Consider the following 18,812-nt stretch of genomic DNA (forward strand, 5'->3'; position numbering starts at 1 on the left):
CTTTCCTCCCTCTTTTTCTCTTTCTCTGTTTCCCTTCCTCTCCTTACAGAATAGAGGGCCCATCAATCAGAGGCTAGGGGGATAGAGGAAGGGAGGGTGGGGAGGAGGAGGAGGAGGCGTGGAGGAAAGAAGTTGGCTCAGCGCCAGGGAAGAGGAGCTGGCACGCTGCCCAGAGGAGAGAGAGGGAGCTGAGAGAGGAGAAAAAACCAGAGTGAGCAAGAAAGACAGAAGGGAGAAGCAAGGCGGAGAGATGCAGCAAGAAGGAGAAAGAAGTGAGAGAATGAGGAGGAGGGCAGAGAGAGCAGGAGAGTAAGGCCAAGAGCACTGAGGGAAAACAGAGCGAGAGGACACAGAGGAAAAAAAAAGACAGAGATACTGTGGAAGGGGAAAATGAGCCAACCAAACAGAAAAACAGGAGGGCTGATGGCACTGAGAATAAGAGGAAACGGGGGAGGAGGAGAGGGGGATCCTGAAAGAGAGGAAGCTGGGATGGTTATTCCCATTGAACATCTCTGTGTCTGCAACCCCAATCAGTGGCTGATTAGTACGTCACTGGCTACAAATATTTACTTGAGAGTGTTCACAGAGGGGAGCGCAGTCCAATTAGACAGCCCAAAGTACAGAGGCTGTGAAGCATTGACAGATGTATGTGGCATTGTCCAAAGTCACCCCACAGCAGTGCTGTAAAAAAACAAACACCTTTCAGGCTGCCTACGTCATCGTCTAGGTAAAAGAAAAATATTTCCTCTGCTAATATTTGATTTTTAGATCTATCTGTTTATTCATTACTGCAACCAGGCTAATCGCCTCCTGCTGGCCATTGGGAAGAATACAGCTTTAAGGTACCTGAGCATTAGCTTTACTTTTCAGAAGCGGTAGCGACATCTTTCTTTTTTATATGTTCTATGGAATCCCCTTTGACCGACGTTAACGGTAACCAGCTAATATCTGTTCAGGATGATGCAAAAATTATGATAATTCAAATTATTAAAGCATTAAAAGCACCAAATGCTCACAATTGAGAAGCTGGAACTTGATTGTAAACCCAGTCGGCACGATCAACACAGAGTTTTATGCTCTAATTGCATGTTTATTGCGTTTGAAGTTTTCAGACATAGCTTATGCCTCCTACTGTATAACACACATGGCAGGTTTTGAGTTACTAGAACACATAAACGCACGAAATGGGGCGAAAGTTGACTGAGACATTTTTATGTCTTTGGGTATTTATGCGGAAGCTGTTTCTTTGGACAACTTGAGCTCACACCAGCAGTAGAATACCCTTTGGAAAAACCCACACAGCACTTATTGGTAGGCTCATAATTTCATTAAGAGCCTACTGGAACAGGTGTGCATGGTTTGAATTTCAAATAAAAGATTATTTCAGTCACGCTACAGAACTTCACATCCTCTTTTGTTGTCTTTAAGCCCCCTTCCAAAAAAGAAAAGCAGGCATAAGTTAGATGTGATGAAGACTTGTGAAAAGGAGATGATACCCGGTCTACGAGTGAGATTTTCAGCACTCAGGAAAAAAAAAAGCTTTGTAGCAAAAGGAAAGAAAAGGGGGAAACAAAAAGAATGATATTGCCTTCATTTTAAATAATCAGTGAGCCACAAGTTATAAAAGGCACAAAGGCCAGTCTCAGCACTCTTATCGTCCTTATAAAATCATGTTTTTATATCCTCTGTTATGATAAAGTAGTTTGTTTTTTTTTATCCATGGACATCACGTTGCAAAGTCTGGCTGTGGGATGCATTTCCTTTGAAGTTGTCCATTGCAGCATTTTCAGTTAAAATGCTTTCCTCAACTACTGCTCGTTTTTACTACCAACCGACATCCACGGATCCCCACCGGTGACAAGGCAGCGAGGGGTGCTGGGGAGACGGACAGAATATGAGAGCTATGAGAGATGGCAGAGCTTTTTGTTGAAAGCAATTAGTGTGAGTATAGGGGTAGCACTGACGCACGCGCTCCTTCACACATAGCCGCGCGAGGCTGGCTCACTCGGCTATAGTGGGACTCAGAGGCTGGCACAGCTGGCACCGCCAGAGCACACTGGGCACCATCTTCCTCCTCCTGTGCCAATCTCAACCCACGCTCATCACATTCAGATTCACCGAGCTCCGCTGGCAAGACGAACACGGTCACTGTTGCCCGCCGTCATGCTCGGCAGCCAAACACAATGCTGCACTTTCACCGGGAGGTGGTTTCCCCTTTGTTTCAGGCGAAAGTTCGCTTTAATGTCAAGAGTGTAAGTTGCATTTCATATCTTCATTAGAAAGCTGTATAGTCTTCATAGATTATATTGAACCTCTTCCGAGCCGGCAGGTGGAGGTACAGTCGCACAATGCAGTGTGCCCTGTCATTCTTACAAAACAGATGGTTGGGGGGGGGGCAGCAGCTTCTACTACAGTAACAACAAGCCTTGCCTTTGCGCTATCAATCAGGCTCATTATTTTCACTGGATCATCAGTTTGAATAAATTTCAAATGCAGAGTCTGCGACGGCTTGTTTTTGTGGTTTTACACACCAGCGAATCATTTACCCCACCTGTCTCGACCATCCCTAGTTTGGATAATCATTTGCCACATTTTGCAGACAGCTTTTTGACGGCCTTTACAGAACAGGCAGGAACGTGTTGCGTTTGATCTGCGGCGTTAAACATGTGGGTGGAGAGGAGAGCAGCAGGCGTGAACAGTGAATGGAAGTTAGCTAAAACGCTGAAGAATTCCACCTGTTTGAGAAGCACAACTCCCATTGTGCTGCCTCTTCCTTTTTCTAAATGCGAGGTGCTAAATATTGAGTCAAAGAGGGATTTATTGTTGGAACCTTCGTTCTGCCTATTTGAGTAATATTTTTCTGTTCTTTCTTGATGCCCACTAATTGTAGATATACTAATAAACCGGCACAACAGATATATAATCACCATCTGTTGCGGCTCTCTGTATTAAATCCTTTAACTTTGTCTGTTTACCTCATTTGAAATACATCCCCTGTATTTTACCGTAACACTGAATTTACATGCATGTATTTTGGACTAGACACACGCTTGCTTGAGCTGTTGCTATTCAGCCACAAACTGTCTCCCTAAATCCTTGCTCATAGCTTGATTTAAGAGTTGGGTCTTCGACATTACTGCCATTGTGTTAAGAACACAGATTAGCTAAAACATTGGATCAATTTGAGGGCATTAGTTGATTCTGGATAATTCTGTTTAGAGTAACTGCAACAGTGTTTTCTGTGGATGAAAGCCAAAAACAGTCCTTCTTCCCATGTATGCAGTCACATTTAACAGAATGGGCTGTTCATGTTCATTTTCATGGCAGAGTCCATGCATCTCAGTCCACACTTCGGCTCAGGCCACACCATAATGTGTATTGACACCTTCATGTACCGTTCCAACAATCTGACGGGACAGAAAGCACGGTGCGCTTTCGCTGCTCATGTTCCCAAAGCTTTCAACTGTTGCTGAACTACTCATTATAGTTTAATTCACTCCATGGGATAATTAATGAATACATCTGTAAATCATTCTGTGTTTTAAGCTGCAATTGATATTTTTTTTATTTTAACCTGAGGCTTATTATTATTACTCACTGTCATGGGGTTGACTGGACCAGGTGACATCCATCCTTTCTCTATACCTGTATAACACCCGTTCAAAGTTTGCTAGGGGGGTTCTGTTCAGGGTAGACCTTTTGAAACCACCACTTAATCTAACATGCATGACAATCCACTCACGGACAGGAGGAACATGCAAACTTCCCACAGCTGAGGTTCCAAACTCTGAACCTTCTTGCTATGAGGTGACAGTGCTGTCTGCACAATGTCATTTATTTTAACTGAGCTAGGTCTTGATACATTGAACAGTATATTAATGTGCATTATCTTTTACACAACTCTGGTTGCATCATTATGCAGCAACCAGACCCGGCCATCCTATAAATGTTTTGCTGTTTATCACCGTCATCCTGTCACTGATCTAATGTGACGGCGGACGCCCTCTTCCACGGAGCGTGTGTGTGAATGTGTGTCATTCAGGCTCTGACGGGCTAATATCACCACAGCCGCTGGTACAGGTCGTCCTTGTCTTGCAGTCGTCCTCCTCTTTTTTTGTCTTTGTTGTTTTTTGTCTCATTTAAGTATTGTATCTCAGTATTGGGGGAAATTTTTTGCTCTTCTGCTCGAAAATCCATATTTTCTCTCTCACCCGTGCTGGACGTGTTTCATGTTGATCCTCCCTGTCTCTCTCTTTGTCACTATCTGTTTCCATGCCAGCTGGCAGCGTATCTGCCCTCAGGTGTTTATTGACAAGTTCTCCCTCTTGCTTTGTATCTACCCATCCACTCCTCCCTCCATCCGGCCAGTCTTTGCCAGTACTCCCTGGTGGCTGAGCTTTGGCCGGCTCTGGAATGAAGCCTTGTTGTTACTGACACCTGGTTCAACTTGGACTGCCTCAGCACAGCACAAAATATATATTGGACATTTTATGCCTTTATTAAACAGGAGCAGTGGACAGAGACGGACAATAACATGCACTAAAGGTCAATCCCCTTGACTCTTCAACACTTTGCTTGCGTGCAGATTGATTGCAGTTTATGTGTTTGAACTTTAATTCAGAATACATGGTAATGATACGTGGTGATGATCTTTTGTGGTGGAATTGCAATTCATAACCGTGATTTTAAACCCACATCACAAATCACTACACACTGTTCTCACTTCTCACTGACTTTATTCTTTATTTGGACTTTTATCTGCCATGCTTTACAAAATAAGCTTTTTTTTTGCTTTTTCTTTTCCTGCCATAGCTGAGCCAGGTCATCAGAATCAACCTGTGGGCTGTTGTTTGGTAGGAAGCGATCTGGTATGATTGCAGAGATGTAACTGGAGGAGTTTTGCTCATTCAAACTGGATGAAACATTTGAGTGACTCAAAGTAAAGTGCTGTGCAAAAGCCTTGAACCACTCCTCATGTCTTTATATTTAGCTTCCAAGGACATAGACCTTCTTGTTATCTTCTAAAGTGGTCTTGAGCAAAAGTTCTCCAGGTTTTCTATTTTAGTTTTTTCTTTGAACATTGGCTGCTTGCTCATTTTTTTTTTCTTCCAGTCTTGTCCTTGTACCTGATCATTTTTAAAGGAATGAGTGTTTGAATAGCCACTTAACACTAACCTATTACCTACCTAAGCATAAAAAGGCGCCCAATTCAAGGGATAAACTGGCGTTTTGTCTGTACATGAGAGATCTTACCAAAGAACCCATTTTAAAAGGTACTTTTAGGCACTGTGTTACTAGTAGCCTGTTGCTAAGACACAATTTTTTTTCCCATTTATTTTGCTGCCTCTATAAAATTTGCCAAAGATTGCTATCTAAATATCATAAAATAGTATTTTTGTGACAAAAGTGATGGGCCTAAAAAAAATACTACTGCAACTGATGTCCTTAAGAAATGGGAGGAAAAAAAGCAAAGAACTGACACGGGTCCTGAGAGATGTATCTGGCCCTTCAGTTGATCTATCTGCTGTTCGCTGAAGCCTCATCAGAAATGGTCTCCATGGAAGGATGGCTGTCAAGAAGCCATTCCTAAGGAAGGGAAGTGGGGAGAAAGGGCTGAGGTATGCCAAATGACACAAGAACTGGACAGAAAATCAATGGAAACAGGTCTCATGAAGTGATGAATCCTCCACAGAGCCCCACATCATTGTAGCAGTGTGGGATCATCTTGACAGAGAACGGAAGAAAAGGCAGCCAACATCCAAAGAAGAGCTTTGATATGTCCTTCAGGAAGCCTGGAGAACTATTCCTGAAGACTATCCATCCATCCTGCCATTTTTATACCTGCTTACTCCAATTTAGTGTCGCAGGGGGGCAGGAGCCTATCCCAGCTGCCATCAGTTGAAAGGTGGGGTACACCCTGAACAGGTCGCCTTGGAGACAAATGAAACGAACAACCATCCACACTCGCATCAATACCGAAGGAAATTTCAAGAAAGCTCGTCTAAGATGGTTCAGGCTGTGTTGAAGAATAAAGGTGGTCAAATATAAAGAAATAAGGGGTGGCTAAGGCTTGTGCACAGTACTGTATGTCAAATCAACAGTAAGTGATAGTGAACCAGTTCACAAGCAGCTGTTTGTGTGCGAGTATGATGGTTTATGCAGGCTTGAGCATTTTGTTGTTCCCATTTCCCCCGAACTGTCAGGTTTTTTGGGTTTGTTTTTTTTCCCACAGATACGAAAACCTTAATGCAATTTTCAGACTTGGCCAGTTCAATCTCAAACAACAAAACAGATGTATTTGTTAAAAGAGCTGTAACCTGACCACCCAGTGCATCATTGTTGGTGTCAACAGTGACGCTCTGCACTGTATTTATACACAGGCCACGTGAGCGCTGATTACCTTGTTTTATTTCCAGCTGCAACCAGAAATAGCAGAAACGACTGAAACGCAGCAGGGTACGGTTTAGCCAAGCAGGTACCACTTGCATCTCACTTCCATCTTGTGGTCGACACACAGGCACAGACACCCATTGTGCTTGCATAGGGAATATACACAACACACAGAGGAGCTTAGGCACAGTCACCTACCATTCATGAATACATTGACACATGTATGATATGCGAGGCTGTTTCTGTGCACATAACAGAGCTGACAGGTTGGCCTGCGCCTGTGTGTGCGTGGGTTTCAGAGCCTTTGTGTGATGGTGTTTACAGCCCTGTCAATCACTGCACTGCCCTCTATTGCTTCCTTTGCTGGCTTTCTCTCTTCCTCTCCTACATCCTCAAGTGGCAGGAACATGTGCCAGTGAGGATGGAGTGATACAGAGAGAAAGCAAGATGGGTAGAGGGAGGAAGAACAGAGAAAATCCTGCCATGTCGCTGGTAAAGTGTGACATTGAAGTAAAAAAAAAAAAGGGGGGGGGGGGACTACTGAGAGCAACTGATGATGCACAGGAAGAAAAAGGGCAGCTGAGGGAAAGGAAAGAGGATAAATTCTAATAGAGGGAAAGAAAATGATATAGACAAGTAGAAAGTAGAAAGATGGCAGAAAACCAGACAAAGCGAGCAAGCAAGGGGAGGGAGATGAGAGAGATGGGGGAGAGGGATGGGAGGAAGAGGATGAATAGGGTAATAATGGCTCAGTGTGAGAGCTGTTGTAGAAAAAGAGAGAACGGCTGAGTGAAGAAGAGAACAAAATGAGGCTGAGGGCACTCAGACAGATAGAATTAGACACACTGCAGAGGTTCAGTGTGTGTGCAAGACACAGCGAGAGTGTGTGCGCTAGTTTTAATGTGTTTGTGTGTGCTGGTATAATGTGTGCAGGCACAGTATTGATAGGATGGCTTGTTTTACTGTGTGCCTGAGTGAATGGATGGAGGTAAAGAATCTGAGGCGGTCCTCACAATGTTCAAACCGAGAAAAGGGGATTTTTAAAAAAAAAATTTTTTAAAGAATCCTTTGAGTTTCATGGAATGGACAAATAGAAGGACATTGAATAAGCTGAGCTGCTCTTTATGAGTGTCTGCCTGCTTGTTCTCCAGTATGTTTTTAGGTTTGAGGGTGAAGGTGAGAGACATAGAAATACTGAAGTGGATAAGAACGTGTGAGGCTGAGTGAAATCACACGAAGACTGGTGCTCAAACACTGACTCCATCCCTCCACCTGTGCTGTTCACTCCTACATCCCCGTGTATTTATCTTCTCTCAGCCTCATAGAGTCATCGCTGACAGACCTCATTCATTAAGACCGTGTTTGAATGCAACATGAGCCTAATGTGCTGTAAAGGTGTATCACATGCTCTGTGTTCATTGTGTAGTCATCACCTTACAATATGCAACATGATTGTAGATCCACTTCTCTCTCCTTCTGTCTCCCTTTCCATCACAGGCGGAGATTGTCAAGCGTCTCAGTGCCATCTGTGCTCAGATCATCCCTTTCCTCTCTCAGGAGGTAAGTGTCACTGCTGCCAGACGCACTCTCGGGCACACAAAATACACACACACACCTAAAGAGGACTCATCTATTAACACCTCGGGACTATCAACAACAAAATGTGGGTCTACCATTTATAGCGGTTATAGCAAGTTAAAAGGTGTAGATGCTAAACACCGGCTCTAATTTGCGACCTAAATGTGTTAATTGAAACGACTCCTATCCAAATTGAAAGATTGCAATAGCGGGGATATCAATGAAAGCCCAGCTCGTTAACTTTCTCTTGTCAACTATTTCGGCAGATGATGAGTTCTGTCGCCCTCTCTCTGTGGTCAAACGGGAAAGCAAATCAGTCAACAGCTCTGAGTCCGAAGATGTTTTGATCACAGCATCAGCATCAGTGCTATTAGATACTGTGCACGAGTGAAGCCACTTTACATTCTGAAAGACCAACTGAATAGATCTCAACTCTTTTATTATTAGGAATAATTGCTGAAACTTTTATGAGCTGAGAGGGCTGACGCATCGCGGCTTCTGTTCCGTCTCTGTGTAAATATGTCGTTAGCGCCACACGCTTCAAATGTTGTCCTGTAGATTAAATGATTTCTTTTGAGCGAGTTATATTGGATTTCATGACAAAGGCACTCCGACTCTGAGAGTAATGAACTATGTTGTTTTCAGAACATTTAGATCCCATTATGGTTATAGTGAGTGTAATAATTCCTTAAAAGTGCTCTGGGCCCTCTTATCTAACGTTAGCACCACTTCTGCATGTGTGTTTTGCTTCCAATAAGCACTCTTGGAAGCTGCAGTTCAGTTTCTGTCTGTTGGTTAAGATTGTGATAAATAAAAGGAGCAGAATTGCTGAGGATTAATCTATTGTTGAATTATTGCTCTGTCTCCGAGCGAAACTGATTAAACGAAAGTAGACCCTTATTTTGGCTTCATTACACTGTGTGTGTGATTCTTTTTTTACTCGACACGAGTGAGCATTCATCGAATGTGTGCGCGTGGAGACGCGGCGCTGCAGACACCTCTGTTTGTCTCAGAGTGTGCATGCGCATCGATGGCTGTGCTACCTGGAGACAGCAAGGTCACAGCTCTGTCACTTTGATCAATATCAACACTGTGCGACGCGCTGGCGCACACGTGTACGTTTGCGTTTGATTGACTGATTAGCTCGGCGTTTATTTAAACAGAACTGGGATAGTATAGCATGCGCAGATCCGCATAAGTGTCAGCTTGTGTGCTCGTTTGTGTTCGTGTGAAAGTGCGGTTGCTTAATCCAGGCTTTCAAACTTGTTAAGAAAGGTTAAAAGAAAAAAAAAAAAAGACTTTCTCATGTTATAAGCATTGTGTTTACAGCTTGAGTAATTCTAGAGTCGAACCCATTATCTCTCAGGGGCATTGAAAGCGTGTTTGTCTGTATATTCTGTGCTTATGTTGTGCCACTTGTGTCCATTTGTGTTTATATAGCATCAGCAACAGGTGGTCCAAGCGGTGGAGAGGGCCAAGCAGGTCACCATGGCTGAGCTCAATGCTATCATCGGGGTGAGTCACCTCCATTCATCAGCACAAACACGCCTACACACACACGGACACACTCATCTGCCAAAGATGTTTGAATTAAATGACTAATAAATTGTTTCTTAACCATCTATCAGGGTGTTTACAGTCTGATTTATACAGGCTCTATGGGGACAGTTTGAAGTGAGATTGATAAACCTCAAGCTACAGCCCTTGTTGAGCCTTAAATCAGAGTTTGCAGTGTCACAAAAGGTTGTTTGCTTTTAACCTGCCAGGATCACCATGGTGACTTGCACTGAACACATAACCCGCTTTTAGGTCACCATGGTGAGTTTGGTCATCGGTTCTTATTTGCTGCACAAGTCTGGTTTTCTTTCCACCGATGATATTGCATCTTAGATTACAGATTGGCAGATTAGAAGAAAGTATTCTATTGGTTTTAAGTTTAAGAAATTTAATATTTTTTAATGTGCAGCAGGCTGCTTTTAATTTCTAAAACTATTTTTGATCAGTATCTATCTCTTGTGGCAGTTTTGCTTATTTTTTACAATAATTTTTTTTATGTAGCCTAAACATATTTTGTCAATGAATATCAGTTCCTCTTAACTTAAGTAACTTAGTTTTGTTTGGAAGTGGTGTCAAATGAGGCATCAAACACCTTCTTTTGTGGGAGCAAGAACACAGCCTGAAGAAGAAAACGTGCAACAGCAGACGAAGGAAAGGGTGCCCATTATCTCTGATTGGATAGTTTGTTTTGGGTTTTTTTGAGCCTTGAACTTCCTGCCCCCATTCACTCCTCAGTTAGGGATACTTTTACTTTTTGTTAAGACTGCTGATGAACAATTTGTGTTTAAAAGAAAGAAAAGAGTTGTTTTAGAGTTAAAAAACCTTTTCAGAACACCGCTCATACCGATGTGAATTTACTGCGCGACAATGATACTCTGCATCATTAATTACTGCTCATTTTAGAGAATTCTGTGCTGATGTGTTTTTTTTTTTGTTTATCTGCCCTTTGTGGTCAGCACTTCTCAACTTTATGCAAACCACCACGCGCACAAACACAACGTCATGTACTGAAACAACTTTTCCCTGACGCATATTGTCGCTCATATAGACGGATAACTGTATGGCGTAGCTATGAGCTCACCCAAACACGGCGATGCTCCTCAGTGCTGTGGTAGACGGGGCTTTCCGCAGCTTGTCAGAGCTCTGATCACATTACCGTCTACTTAAAGCCCTTTGTTCCTCCCAGCTCTACAAACACTGTTGCCTCCAAGGTGTGTGCTCTTACGTGTGTGTATGTGTGTCTAATGTGCTACCTTGACAAAACAACACATGAAACACATCGTAATGCTCCCCTCAGGATAACAGCCTTTCTTTATCTGTAGCTGCCTCTTTGCTCTCCACTCTCTTTTCCATATGTTTGCATTCTCCTTCCGGATGTTCCCATCCAGCCCTCCACATAATCTTTGATGATTCTCTTCATTTTACTTTTGCCGTGTCCTCATTTCTCCTGTCCCGTTGTTTTTGTTTTTTGGTCCTATCTTTTACTCTTTGTGCTGCACACTTTCCTTCCTTTTTCTACTGCACTCATTTACGCTCTCTATTGTCCTCCCTGTTCATCTAAGTCTACTTCGCTTTTCACTGCCTCCATGATTTCTCCCTGTTTCTCTCATCATTTGCTCGCCGACTCAAACACTTTTTTCCCTCTCTTATGCTCTCTGTTTTACCATGACCATTTTCTGCCCCCCCCGCCTCTCTTTTATAATAAATCCCTCTGCCTCAGTACCTTGCTGCTTTCTCCAACTCTTGTTCTTTCATATACTTCTTGCGCTCCATCCCTTTTGCCTGTCTTTTTCCTGTGAATCCTGATTGTTAAATTTTCTTCTCCCCTTCTATCCTTGTCCTTGCTTCTCATCCTTGGTGTCCCGCTCACCTTTTAATCCTTTAATCTCATTCGCATCCTATCTACCAGCATCTTAATATCCTCTCACATGTGGATTTCATTTCATTCACTTTCTCCATCTCTCAAGTTTCTCTCACACTCCTTTATCCAAGCACCATGCACCACCCCCCTAACTTCTCTCCTCTCATTTGCTGTTTGTCACTTTCTATGGCTTATTTTTGTTAATTCTTTTCTTTATCCTGTCTCTTCTTAACCACCTACTCCCTTTTTATGCAACCGACCCCCATTCCCTTCTTTCCCTGTGGCCACAGCAGCAGCAGCTCCAGCACCTGTCTCACCACGCTCCCGGCATCCCCTTGACGCCACACCCATCAGGCCTTTCCCTGGGTGCAGGGGGCTCGGGGCTTCTGGCGCTGACTGGCGCCTTGGGGGTTTCAGCCCACCTTGCCTCCAAAGATGAGCGCAATCATCTTGACCCTGAACATCTCAGAGGTAACGATTTAACTTTTAATTCTACAGGATTAAATCTCAATTCTAGGCAAGCAGTGAAAGGCAGTGCCAAGCCACATTACACACACATTACAGCAGTATCGCTATATAGACAGAATCTTGGTGCAAAACTGGCCAACCTTCGGTCCGCAGCTACTGAAATCATTTGGCAGTAATACCACACAGCGGACCCTTGCTATTGAGTAGCTGAAATCCTACATCAGGCAAGACTGGCAAAAGGATTGCTCTCAAAACTAAACCTATTGATTTCCTCGGTTCCCCAATGCTTACAGTGTTGTCAAAAAGGAAATGATGCAACACTGTGGTAAACATGCCCCTGCTGTGACTTTTGCAGTGTGCTACTGGTGCTGAATTTGAAGTGAGCATATATAAATAATTTGCACGTTATTGCACTTTTTATTCATTTAGATTTTACATGCGTGTGTTTCTGCTCTCACTGCTTTTTGTATTTATTTAAATTGTATTTATTTCATGCATAGAATGTGGAGACAAACTGTGGCAGCTGCAGCATAAACATAGATGACTTTTTATCAGTTTAGATCAGATGCAAAGCAATGCTACACGTTATTTGAGAGCTTTTTGGTTCAGAAACTCACCTTCTGGACTGTATTTGAACTTTGTTCTTTATATTTGGGTCATAATGTGGACAGATGTATTCGTGGTGCTTGTGTAAATGCAGAAGAAATGCTTTCTCCCCATGAACTTCCATTCACCCTTGATAGAATATCTTATCTTTGTTTCAGGCTCTGAGCCAACAGAGACTTTCTCATAAATACACTGAGCTAGTAACAGGAAAAAAGGAGAAATTGGTGAGGATAGGAAGAGTGAAATATAGAGAGACCAGTGTTCTCATATTGTCATGTTAAAAATCTGTGGAAAAGCTTATGCGTGTCTGCAGCTGCATGCGTTTCTGTTCTTACATACGAGAAGGAAAAGATAGTAAATGAGGCAGTAGGAGAAGACAGCGAGCTTTGTGTGGTTGGAGAACAGAAAGAGGGCAATACAGAAGGGAGAGGAGACTGGAATCTGGCACAATAGCAGGTCTGTATCTTTATTAGAGGGGAGCAGTCGCAGTTCAGCCTAACCTTGGCTGACACTGGGCTTTTGTTGTTATTATTACTATCTGGACTGACGTCAAACTTTCTCTCTTTTCTCTACTCTGTTCTCTTGCCTTCCCTTCCTCCGCCCCGATCCAACCCAGAGGGAGCACCCAGCAGGGTGAGTAGCTGTGCGTGTGTGAACATTGATGTAAGCGTTTTGTACGCCCACATTTCATTGTGCGTGCTTGTGCGACAGTGATAAACTGAAGGAAAGTGAGACACACAGAGAAGTGGCCTCTGGAAAACAAAAAAAACAGAAAAAATGGGCAGTGTATGGCTGGAACTCTGCCAGGAGCATCACAGATCGACATCAGCACAATGGCTGCACATCCCCATCAACCTTGAGCTTCTCAAGGTTTTCTATATCACACTTCTGTCGCGCTCTCCTCACTTCACCGGGGGGGGCGCGCGCGTAAACTGAGGGAATAGAGGAACAAGCAACTGTTTGTTTGTCAGCGCTACAAATCTTCTGGTAATCTAGAAGATTAACAGAACAACTGAAAGGATTATAGCCAAGTTGACTGCAAAATCTGTCCAAAGCAGTTCAGCATTTGTAGAAACTTTCACTCGACTAGAGATGGAAACGCCTCACATGACGTGATTTGGAATATCTGCAATATATTTGTTGAAAGAACTATCTGATATTTCCTCACAGCCCACTGACATCCAGTTTGATTTAATGTTTCCCGCCACAGCCCAGTCTAGAGTGACATTCGTTACTATTGAATATACAGCTGCACAGCCGCCATTGCTGTGGTGAAGAGAAATCAGTGTACCAGGAAACCAGAATGCTGTTCACTCTGAATAAATGACTGAGTCTTGTTGTATGTAATGTTATGTTTGTCAAAGAGGAGACGCACTTTGACATCTAAAGTGAGCTTTCACAGTCTGCATGTGTTCAGTATCCACAACAGTTTCCTAATGATCGCTCATTCTGTGCACTGGTAGCTACAGTAAACAGGCAGGGAGCAGAGATAACAACGTAGTGTTTACCTTAGTTGTTGTTTCAATGATTTTTGGTTAAAAAAAAAACCCAAAAGAGTTTAAAGAGGAAAAAGACGAGAATTTTAAAATAGTCGGCAAGTCTTCGTTCTGGCTTTTATTGGGAAATTAAAATGATTTAAGAGCACTGCTGACTTTACTTTCCCTCCCCCTGCTCTCTATCCACAATGAAACCCTTAGCATAATTTAACTGTGAAACACAAAGCTGATTGTTATGCACCGAGAAAACTGTATTTCTCTCATGAGTTCAGATTTGTGTAGAATTTATTCAAGCATTACTGCCTTTCTGAAAGAAGGAAAGAGAGAGAGAGAGAGAGAGAGAGAAGGCACGCACATCAACTAGCATTTACCAGAGAGCCACGCTTGGATAAAACATGTTAGAATTCTGAATTAACGGGGGGAGATGAGGGCGCACGACCAAAACAAGTCTGTAGATGAGAGAAAAGGACGAGGGAAGTTTGTTCACTGAGGTCCATTGTACGGTTTCTTCTCCCGTCTGTTGTGCTCCTTTCTTTAGTTTCTGTGGGCTCCTTCCTGTGGGACTCACTAAACCCTCAATGTTCTTGTCCTCCCCACAAGGGGACAGAGAATGACAAGTGGCCCATACCGAACCTCTTGTCCTTACCCCAACACAAACACAACACAGTGCTTCGATCGGATTTCTCTTGCACTGAGAACCAGGACAGGCCACGTTGTAAATATGGCTGCACAGCTTTATTACCCAATGATGAGAGTCATATTTTACATGAGGACTGGTGTGCCGAGGGCAGAGCACTAATTAGCTTTAAAGGCTGTCCTGTGTGCTACTGTGACTGCGGCTTAACCTGTGCTTACCTCTGCTGTTCTAACTGTGAGTGTGTGTGTGTGTGTGTGTGTGTGTGTGTGTGCACCATTACATGTAAAGTAGGACCGGATGTGTTTATCCTGTATGTTTTTATTTAGCTGTGCTCATAAACACAAGAGTTCAATGTGAACGTTAATGCCGTCGCTCTTTTTTTCACCTGCTCTTGCTGCAATGATGTGAGACAGTTCTGATACTTTTTTTTGTGTCCATGTCCTCCTTCAGAGTAAGTCAGTGTCCTCAACAGACAGCCAGCCCACAGAGGAGCGCCAGGGCCCATCAGGAGGATACTCCTCCTCGCAGGGAGGAGCTGAGGCCAAGAGGAGGCGCTGCGAGGACAAAGAGCCCCTCCCGCCACACTCCTATGTACGTATGTTATGCGTCTTTGTCCCGGATGAACTAGGCCAAAGGGTAAATTTACAGTATTTAGCTTGTCTCAAAGTGCTCAACATCACAGGCCACATTCATCCATCAACATCCACATTTAATGTCTTGCCCAAGGATCCACTTTGACTTGAACGAGCGGGAGATTGGAGCGCAGGATAGGGTGGAAGATCCTTTTTCAAATCGGAGCGCTGGGCATTTGGGGAAGCTGCGGCTCAGGAATTAGAGTGGTCATGTGCCAGTCAGTTGGTCAGTGATTCGATCCATTGCGTCCTCGGTCCACATTTCGAATTTTCAATGGGCAAGACATCGAACTCCACCTTGCCTCCAACGCGTTCATTGATGTGCGAGTGTGTGTGAGATGGACATAAAAGGATTACAATGGCTCAAACGAAATTTGCACAGACTTAGAAATGCTTTGTCAACATGCGTGTAAATGGGGCTTGTAATGTAAAAGCGCTTTGAGTGGTCAGCAAAACTAGTAAAGCACTATATCTCTGTAGTCCATTCACTGTTAATAAGCAGCAGTGAATCTGAGAGCAGAAAAACAGTTTTGAGGGGAAGCAGAGCATATCTTGACACAAGCAGGGACTTTGAGTGTAAGGGCAGAGTTTTGAGGGAGTGCAGTTGAATATCTGGGCATGAAAACAAAGATTAATGCTCACAAATCAAAAAGCTACGCTTTTGATTTAAGGATAGCAATGAACCTCCAAAAATGTAAGATATAAACATGGAAATCATTCATTTTATATGGAATTAGCATTGTGCTTGTGTGCACAAAAGCATTATTTAACTAATTACCCCCCCTAAAAGACTCCAGAGATGGCATGAAGCCCTCTTATATATGTGTGTGGTTGTGTACGCATGATATTGCCTATGAAGCTATAGGCCACACAGGAAGTTTCGAGCCCATCGCCAATTAGAGCGGTGTTTGGTTTGGATGGGTCCGGTGGGGAAGAGCAAGCAGCCAGAGGGGATGTAATGCCAGAGGAGAGACAGCCAAGGCAGATAGCTGTAATGAATTAGATGGCTGTGTGTTTGCAGTCTGGAGGATTGATTGACACAAGGAGCCTGTCTGTGCAAGAAGGCCTCCAGCAAATCAGTTTGGCATCAACAACAACAGCCCAAATCTTCTCCATTAGTCCAGAGCGGGAACAAACAGTGTTAGTTTCTTGCTCTTTGAAACTCTCTCCTCTCTTTATGTCTGTCTGGCTGTATTTCACCTCTCGTCTCTCTCTCAGATCACCTTTTGCTCATCTATATCTCTCTGTGTCTTCTTCTCGTTTCTCATTTTCTCTGCTTTTCCTTCTCCGTCTTATCCCTGTTCTCTTTAAATTTGAACTCCTTCTTTAATCTTTTATTTTCTGTCACATGTCCTTCAGCTTGTTCCTCTCTCCCCCCTCCATCTTGTTTGTGTGACTGTCTCTCTTTGCTGTTTTTGTTCCAGGAATAGGTTGAAGGCATTGTCCTGTTTTGGTTTTGCATAATTGGATAGTGATGTCACCCAACACACTGATATCAGGCCACGATCGCATCAAAGTGTGGTTGCCATGGTGACGAAGTGCCATCGTTCTCACCCCTTAAAAAGAAAAAAAAAAAATGCGAGAGGAAAAGAGATGGCGAGGTGGCTGGGCAGGGAATGTGCCATGGATGGAGAAAGACGAGCAGAATTTGTGTCTGCGGGACCGTGAGAGATGGAAATAGATTTTGTATAAGAGTAGATATTTGGTGAGAATGTATAGTGTATCTCTGTGTTTAATGTTGCATGGAGGACAGACAGTGAAAGGAGGCAGAGAGCAGGCAGGGATATTGATATATCGATCGGTGTGCACTTGCGCAGCTGTGTGTGTCTTTGTTATTAAACTTTTCTATCTACATGTTCAGGATGCTGTTCGGCTGCGTGGGTGACGGAGTGAAAACAAACATTCTTGACGTATCATATGTTTAATTTCTTGTGTCTTCTTTGCTCCTCAGGACAGTGATGGAGACAAGAGTGAGGACAATCTTGTGGTGGACGTCTCTAATGAGGTGAATGGCCAGACTGTAGTATTTAGATGATCTTTGACGCCCTTATTCTTAAACTGGCTACCATCCCTCTGCCAATCTCTTCAGCTCTACGGAGAATTTTTATTCTTTTTATTTTTACAGTTTTATAGTTTGAAGTTTCACTCTTATCGTTTCCCCTGTTGGCTGCAACAGCTGTCATCAGCATAAAACTTCTGATAGACTTACTGTATACAACCTGCTCAGCACTGACTGCCAGGCAGCTTTGGTTGACTGTGAAGACCGAAAGCAGACTCTGCTTTGTTAGTCTTGTGCTATAACTGCTTAGATGTCGGAGAAACCAAATCAACCTTATCTTCTGAAAGAGCAAAACATATTTCATTGTTGTGTTAAAAAAAACACCACAGAGGCAAAGATGAGTCATAGCTGCAAAAATGTCTGAGATAGGGGTGGGTTTCACCCCCACCCTCTATACTGGGTCTGTTTTCACTCCCAAAACAAGAATACAGCATGAGCTCATGCAACCACTGAATATTTTGTGGCAAAAGTAATTATCCCTAACACACACACACACACTGTTGTGATCTCAGCTGGCAACATCAGTGTTTTATCCTCATAATTACTGAGGAATAATATTAAGGTGGTGTAGCTTCAATTGTGATCCTGTCTTCTTTACTTCTTTGCAGATCATGCAAAGAAGCGTGCTGCACACGTTACTAAACATAATGGACAACACTGTGCCCCCTTTATAAAACATCATCACCAAACGATGGCGTGTGTTCAGTCAGAGGCTTCTTCAGCTCCTCTACAACAGAAAAACATACTTTTTTTTTCTTATACAATGAATATAATATGATATAAACGTTGCTTAAAGTTTAGTAACATCTCTTATAAAGGGGATAAGGTCGTTGCCGTACCTACTAAAGGTAAACAGTCATCAAATCTGATCTAAAGACAACTTACTGTCTTCAGATCTTTTCAAAAATAGTCTACCCTCACTAGAAATGTTTACTGACAGTTTGCATCTTCGCCATGGAACGTGTTGAAGTCTCGAAGTAGGTCACACAAGACTTTTATGTCCTCACAGCCCCGGAACATCTTGAGGTGAAAGCTGTACATCTCAGTTACAGATAACATCCATGATTTTTTTTTTTTTTTTTTTAAAGAAGCTACGAGTGACAAGTGGACTTTGTTCAACAGAGTTTCTCTGCGTCTGTGCTGCAGATGAATAAAGCAGGAAACCAGCACTGTGAGGACCAGTGTTACTCATGGGACTAACTAAAGATGTGCCTGGTACAGCTTGAGACCAGCCACCATCCTCTGCATAATCCTGTGTGCCTGACTTTCAGTACTACGGCTTTACACAGCTGTTGTGTATGTCTGCATACGTAAAAAAAAACAAAAAAACCCAACACAAAACAGTGTTTAAGAGGAAGTCACAAATGCACAGAGTTGGATGACTCTGAATGCTTGCTCTGTTGCTTGCTGGCAGAGATGATTATTGTCTTACACCCCAACAGGACTGAAATGATCAATTATTGTTTCAGAGTGACATATCATTACTGTTATTTACAGTGTTTAAAAATAGTTGCAGTGCGAGATAAGA

The 18,812-nt window shown here is 43.1% G+C and overlaps 1 protein-coding gene across 4 annotated transcripts in view; it reads left to right on the forward strand.

Moving 5' to 3' along the window:
• tle2b (TLE family member 2, transcriptional corepressor b) overlaps positions 1–18,812 on the forward strand; it is a 70,526-nt gene that overhangs the window by 39,009 nt on the left and 12,705 nt on the right. For 3 of the 4 annotated variants that reach the window (XM_072389611.1, XM_072389612.1, XM_072389614.1), the window contains 6 exons: positions 7,888–7,950; positions 9,409–9,483; positions 11,677–11,857; positions 13,077–13,093; positions 15,044–15,184; positions 17,177–17,230. In XM_072389611.1, coding sequence (XP_072245712.1) covers positions 7,888–7,950; positions 9,409–9,483; positions 11,677–11,857; positions 13,077–13,093; positions 15,044–15,184; positions 17,177–17,230 — 531 coding nt within the window. The remainder of the gene's footprint in view (positions 1–7,887; positions 7,951–9,408; positions 9,484–11,676; positions 11,858–13,076; positions 13,094–15,043; positions 15,185–17,176; positions 17,231–18,812) is intronic. The other variant, XM_072389613.1, reaches the window with a different exon arrangement.

This window comes from Leuresthes tenuis, unplaced genomic scaffold (assembly GCF_036924035.1).
Source record: "Leuresthes tenuis unplaced genomic scaffold, fLeuTen1.0.hap1 SCAF_7, whole genome shotgun sequence".
NCBI classification, from domain to species: domain Eukaryota; kingdom Metazoa; phylum Chordata; class Actinopteri; order Atheriniformes; family Atherinopsidae; genus Leuresthes; species Leuresthes tenuis.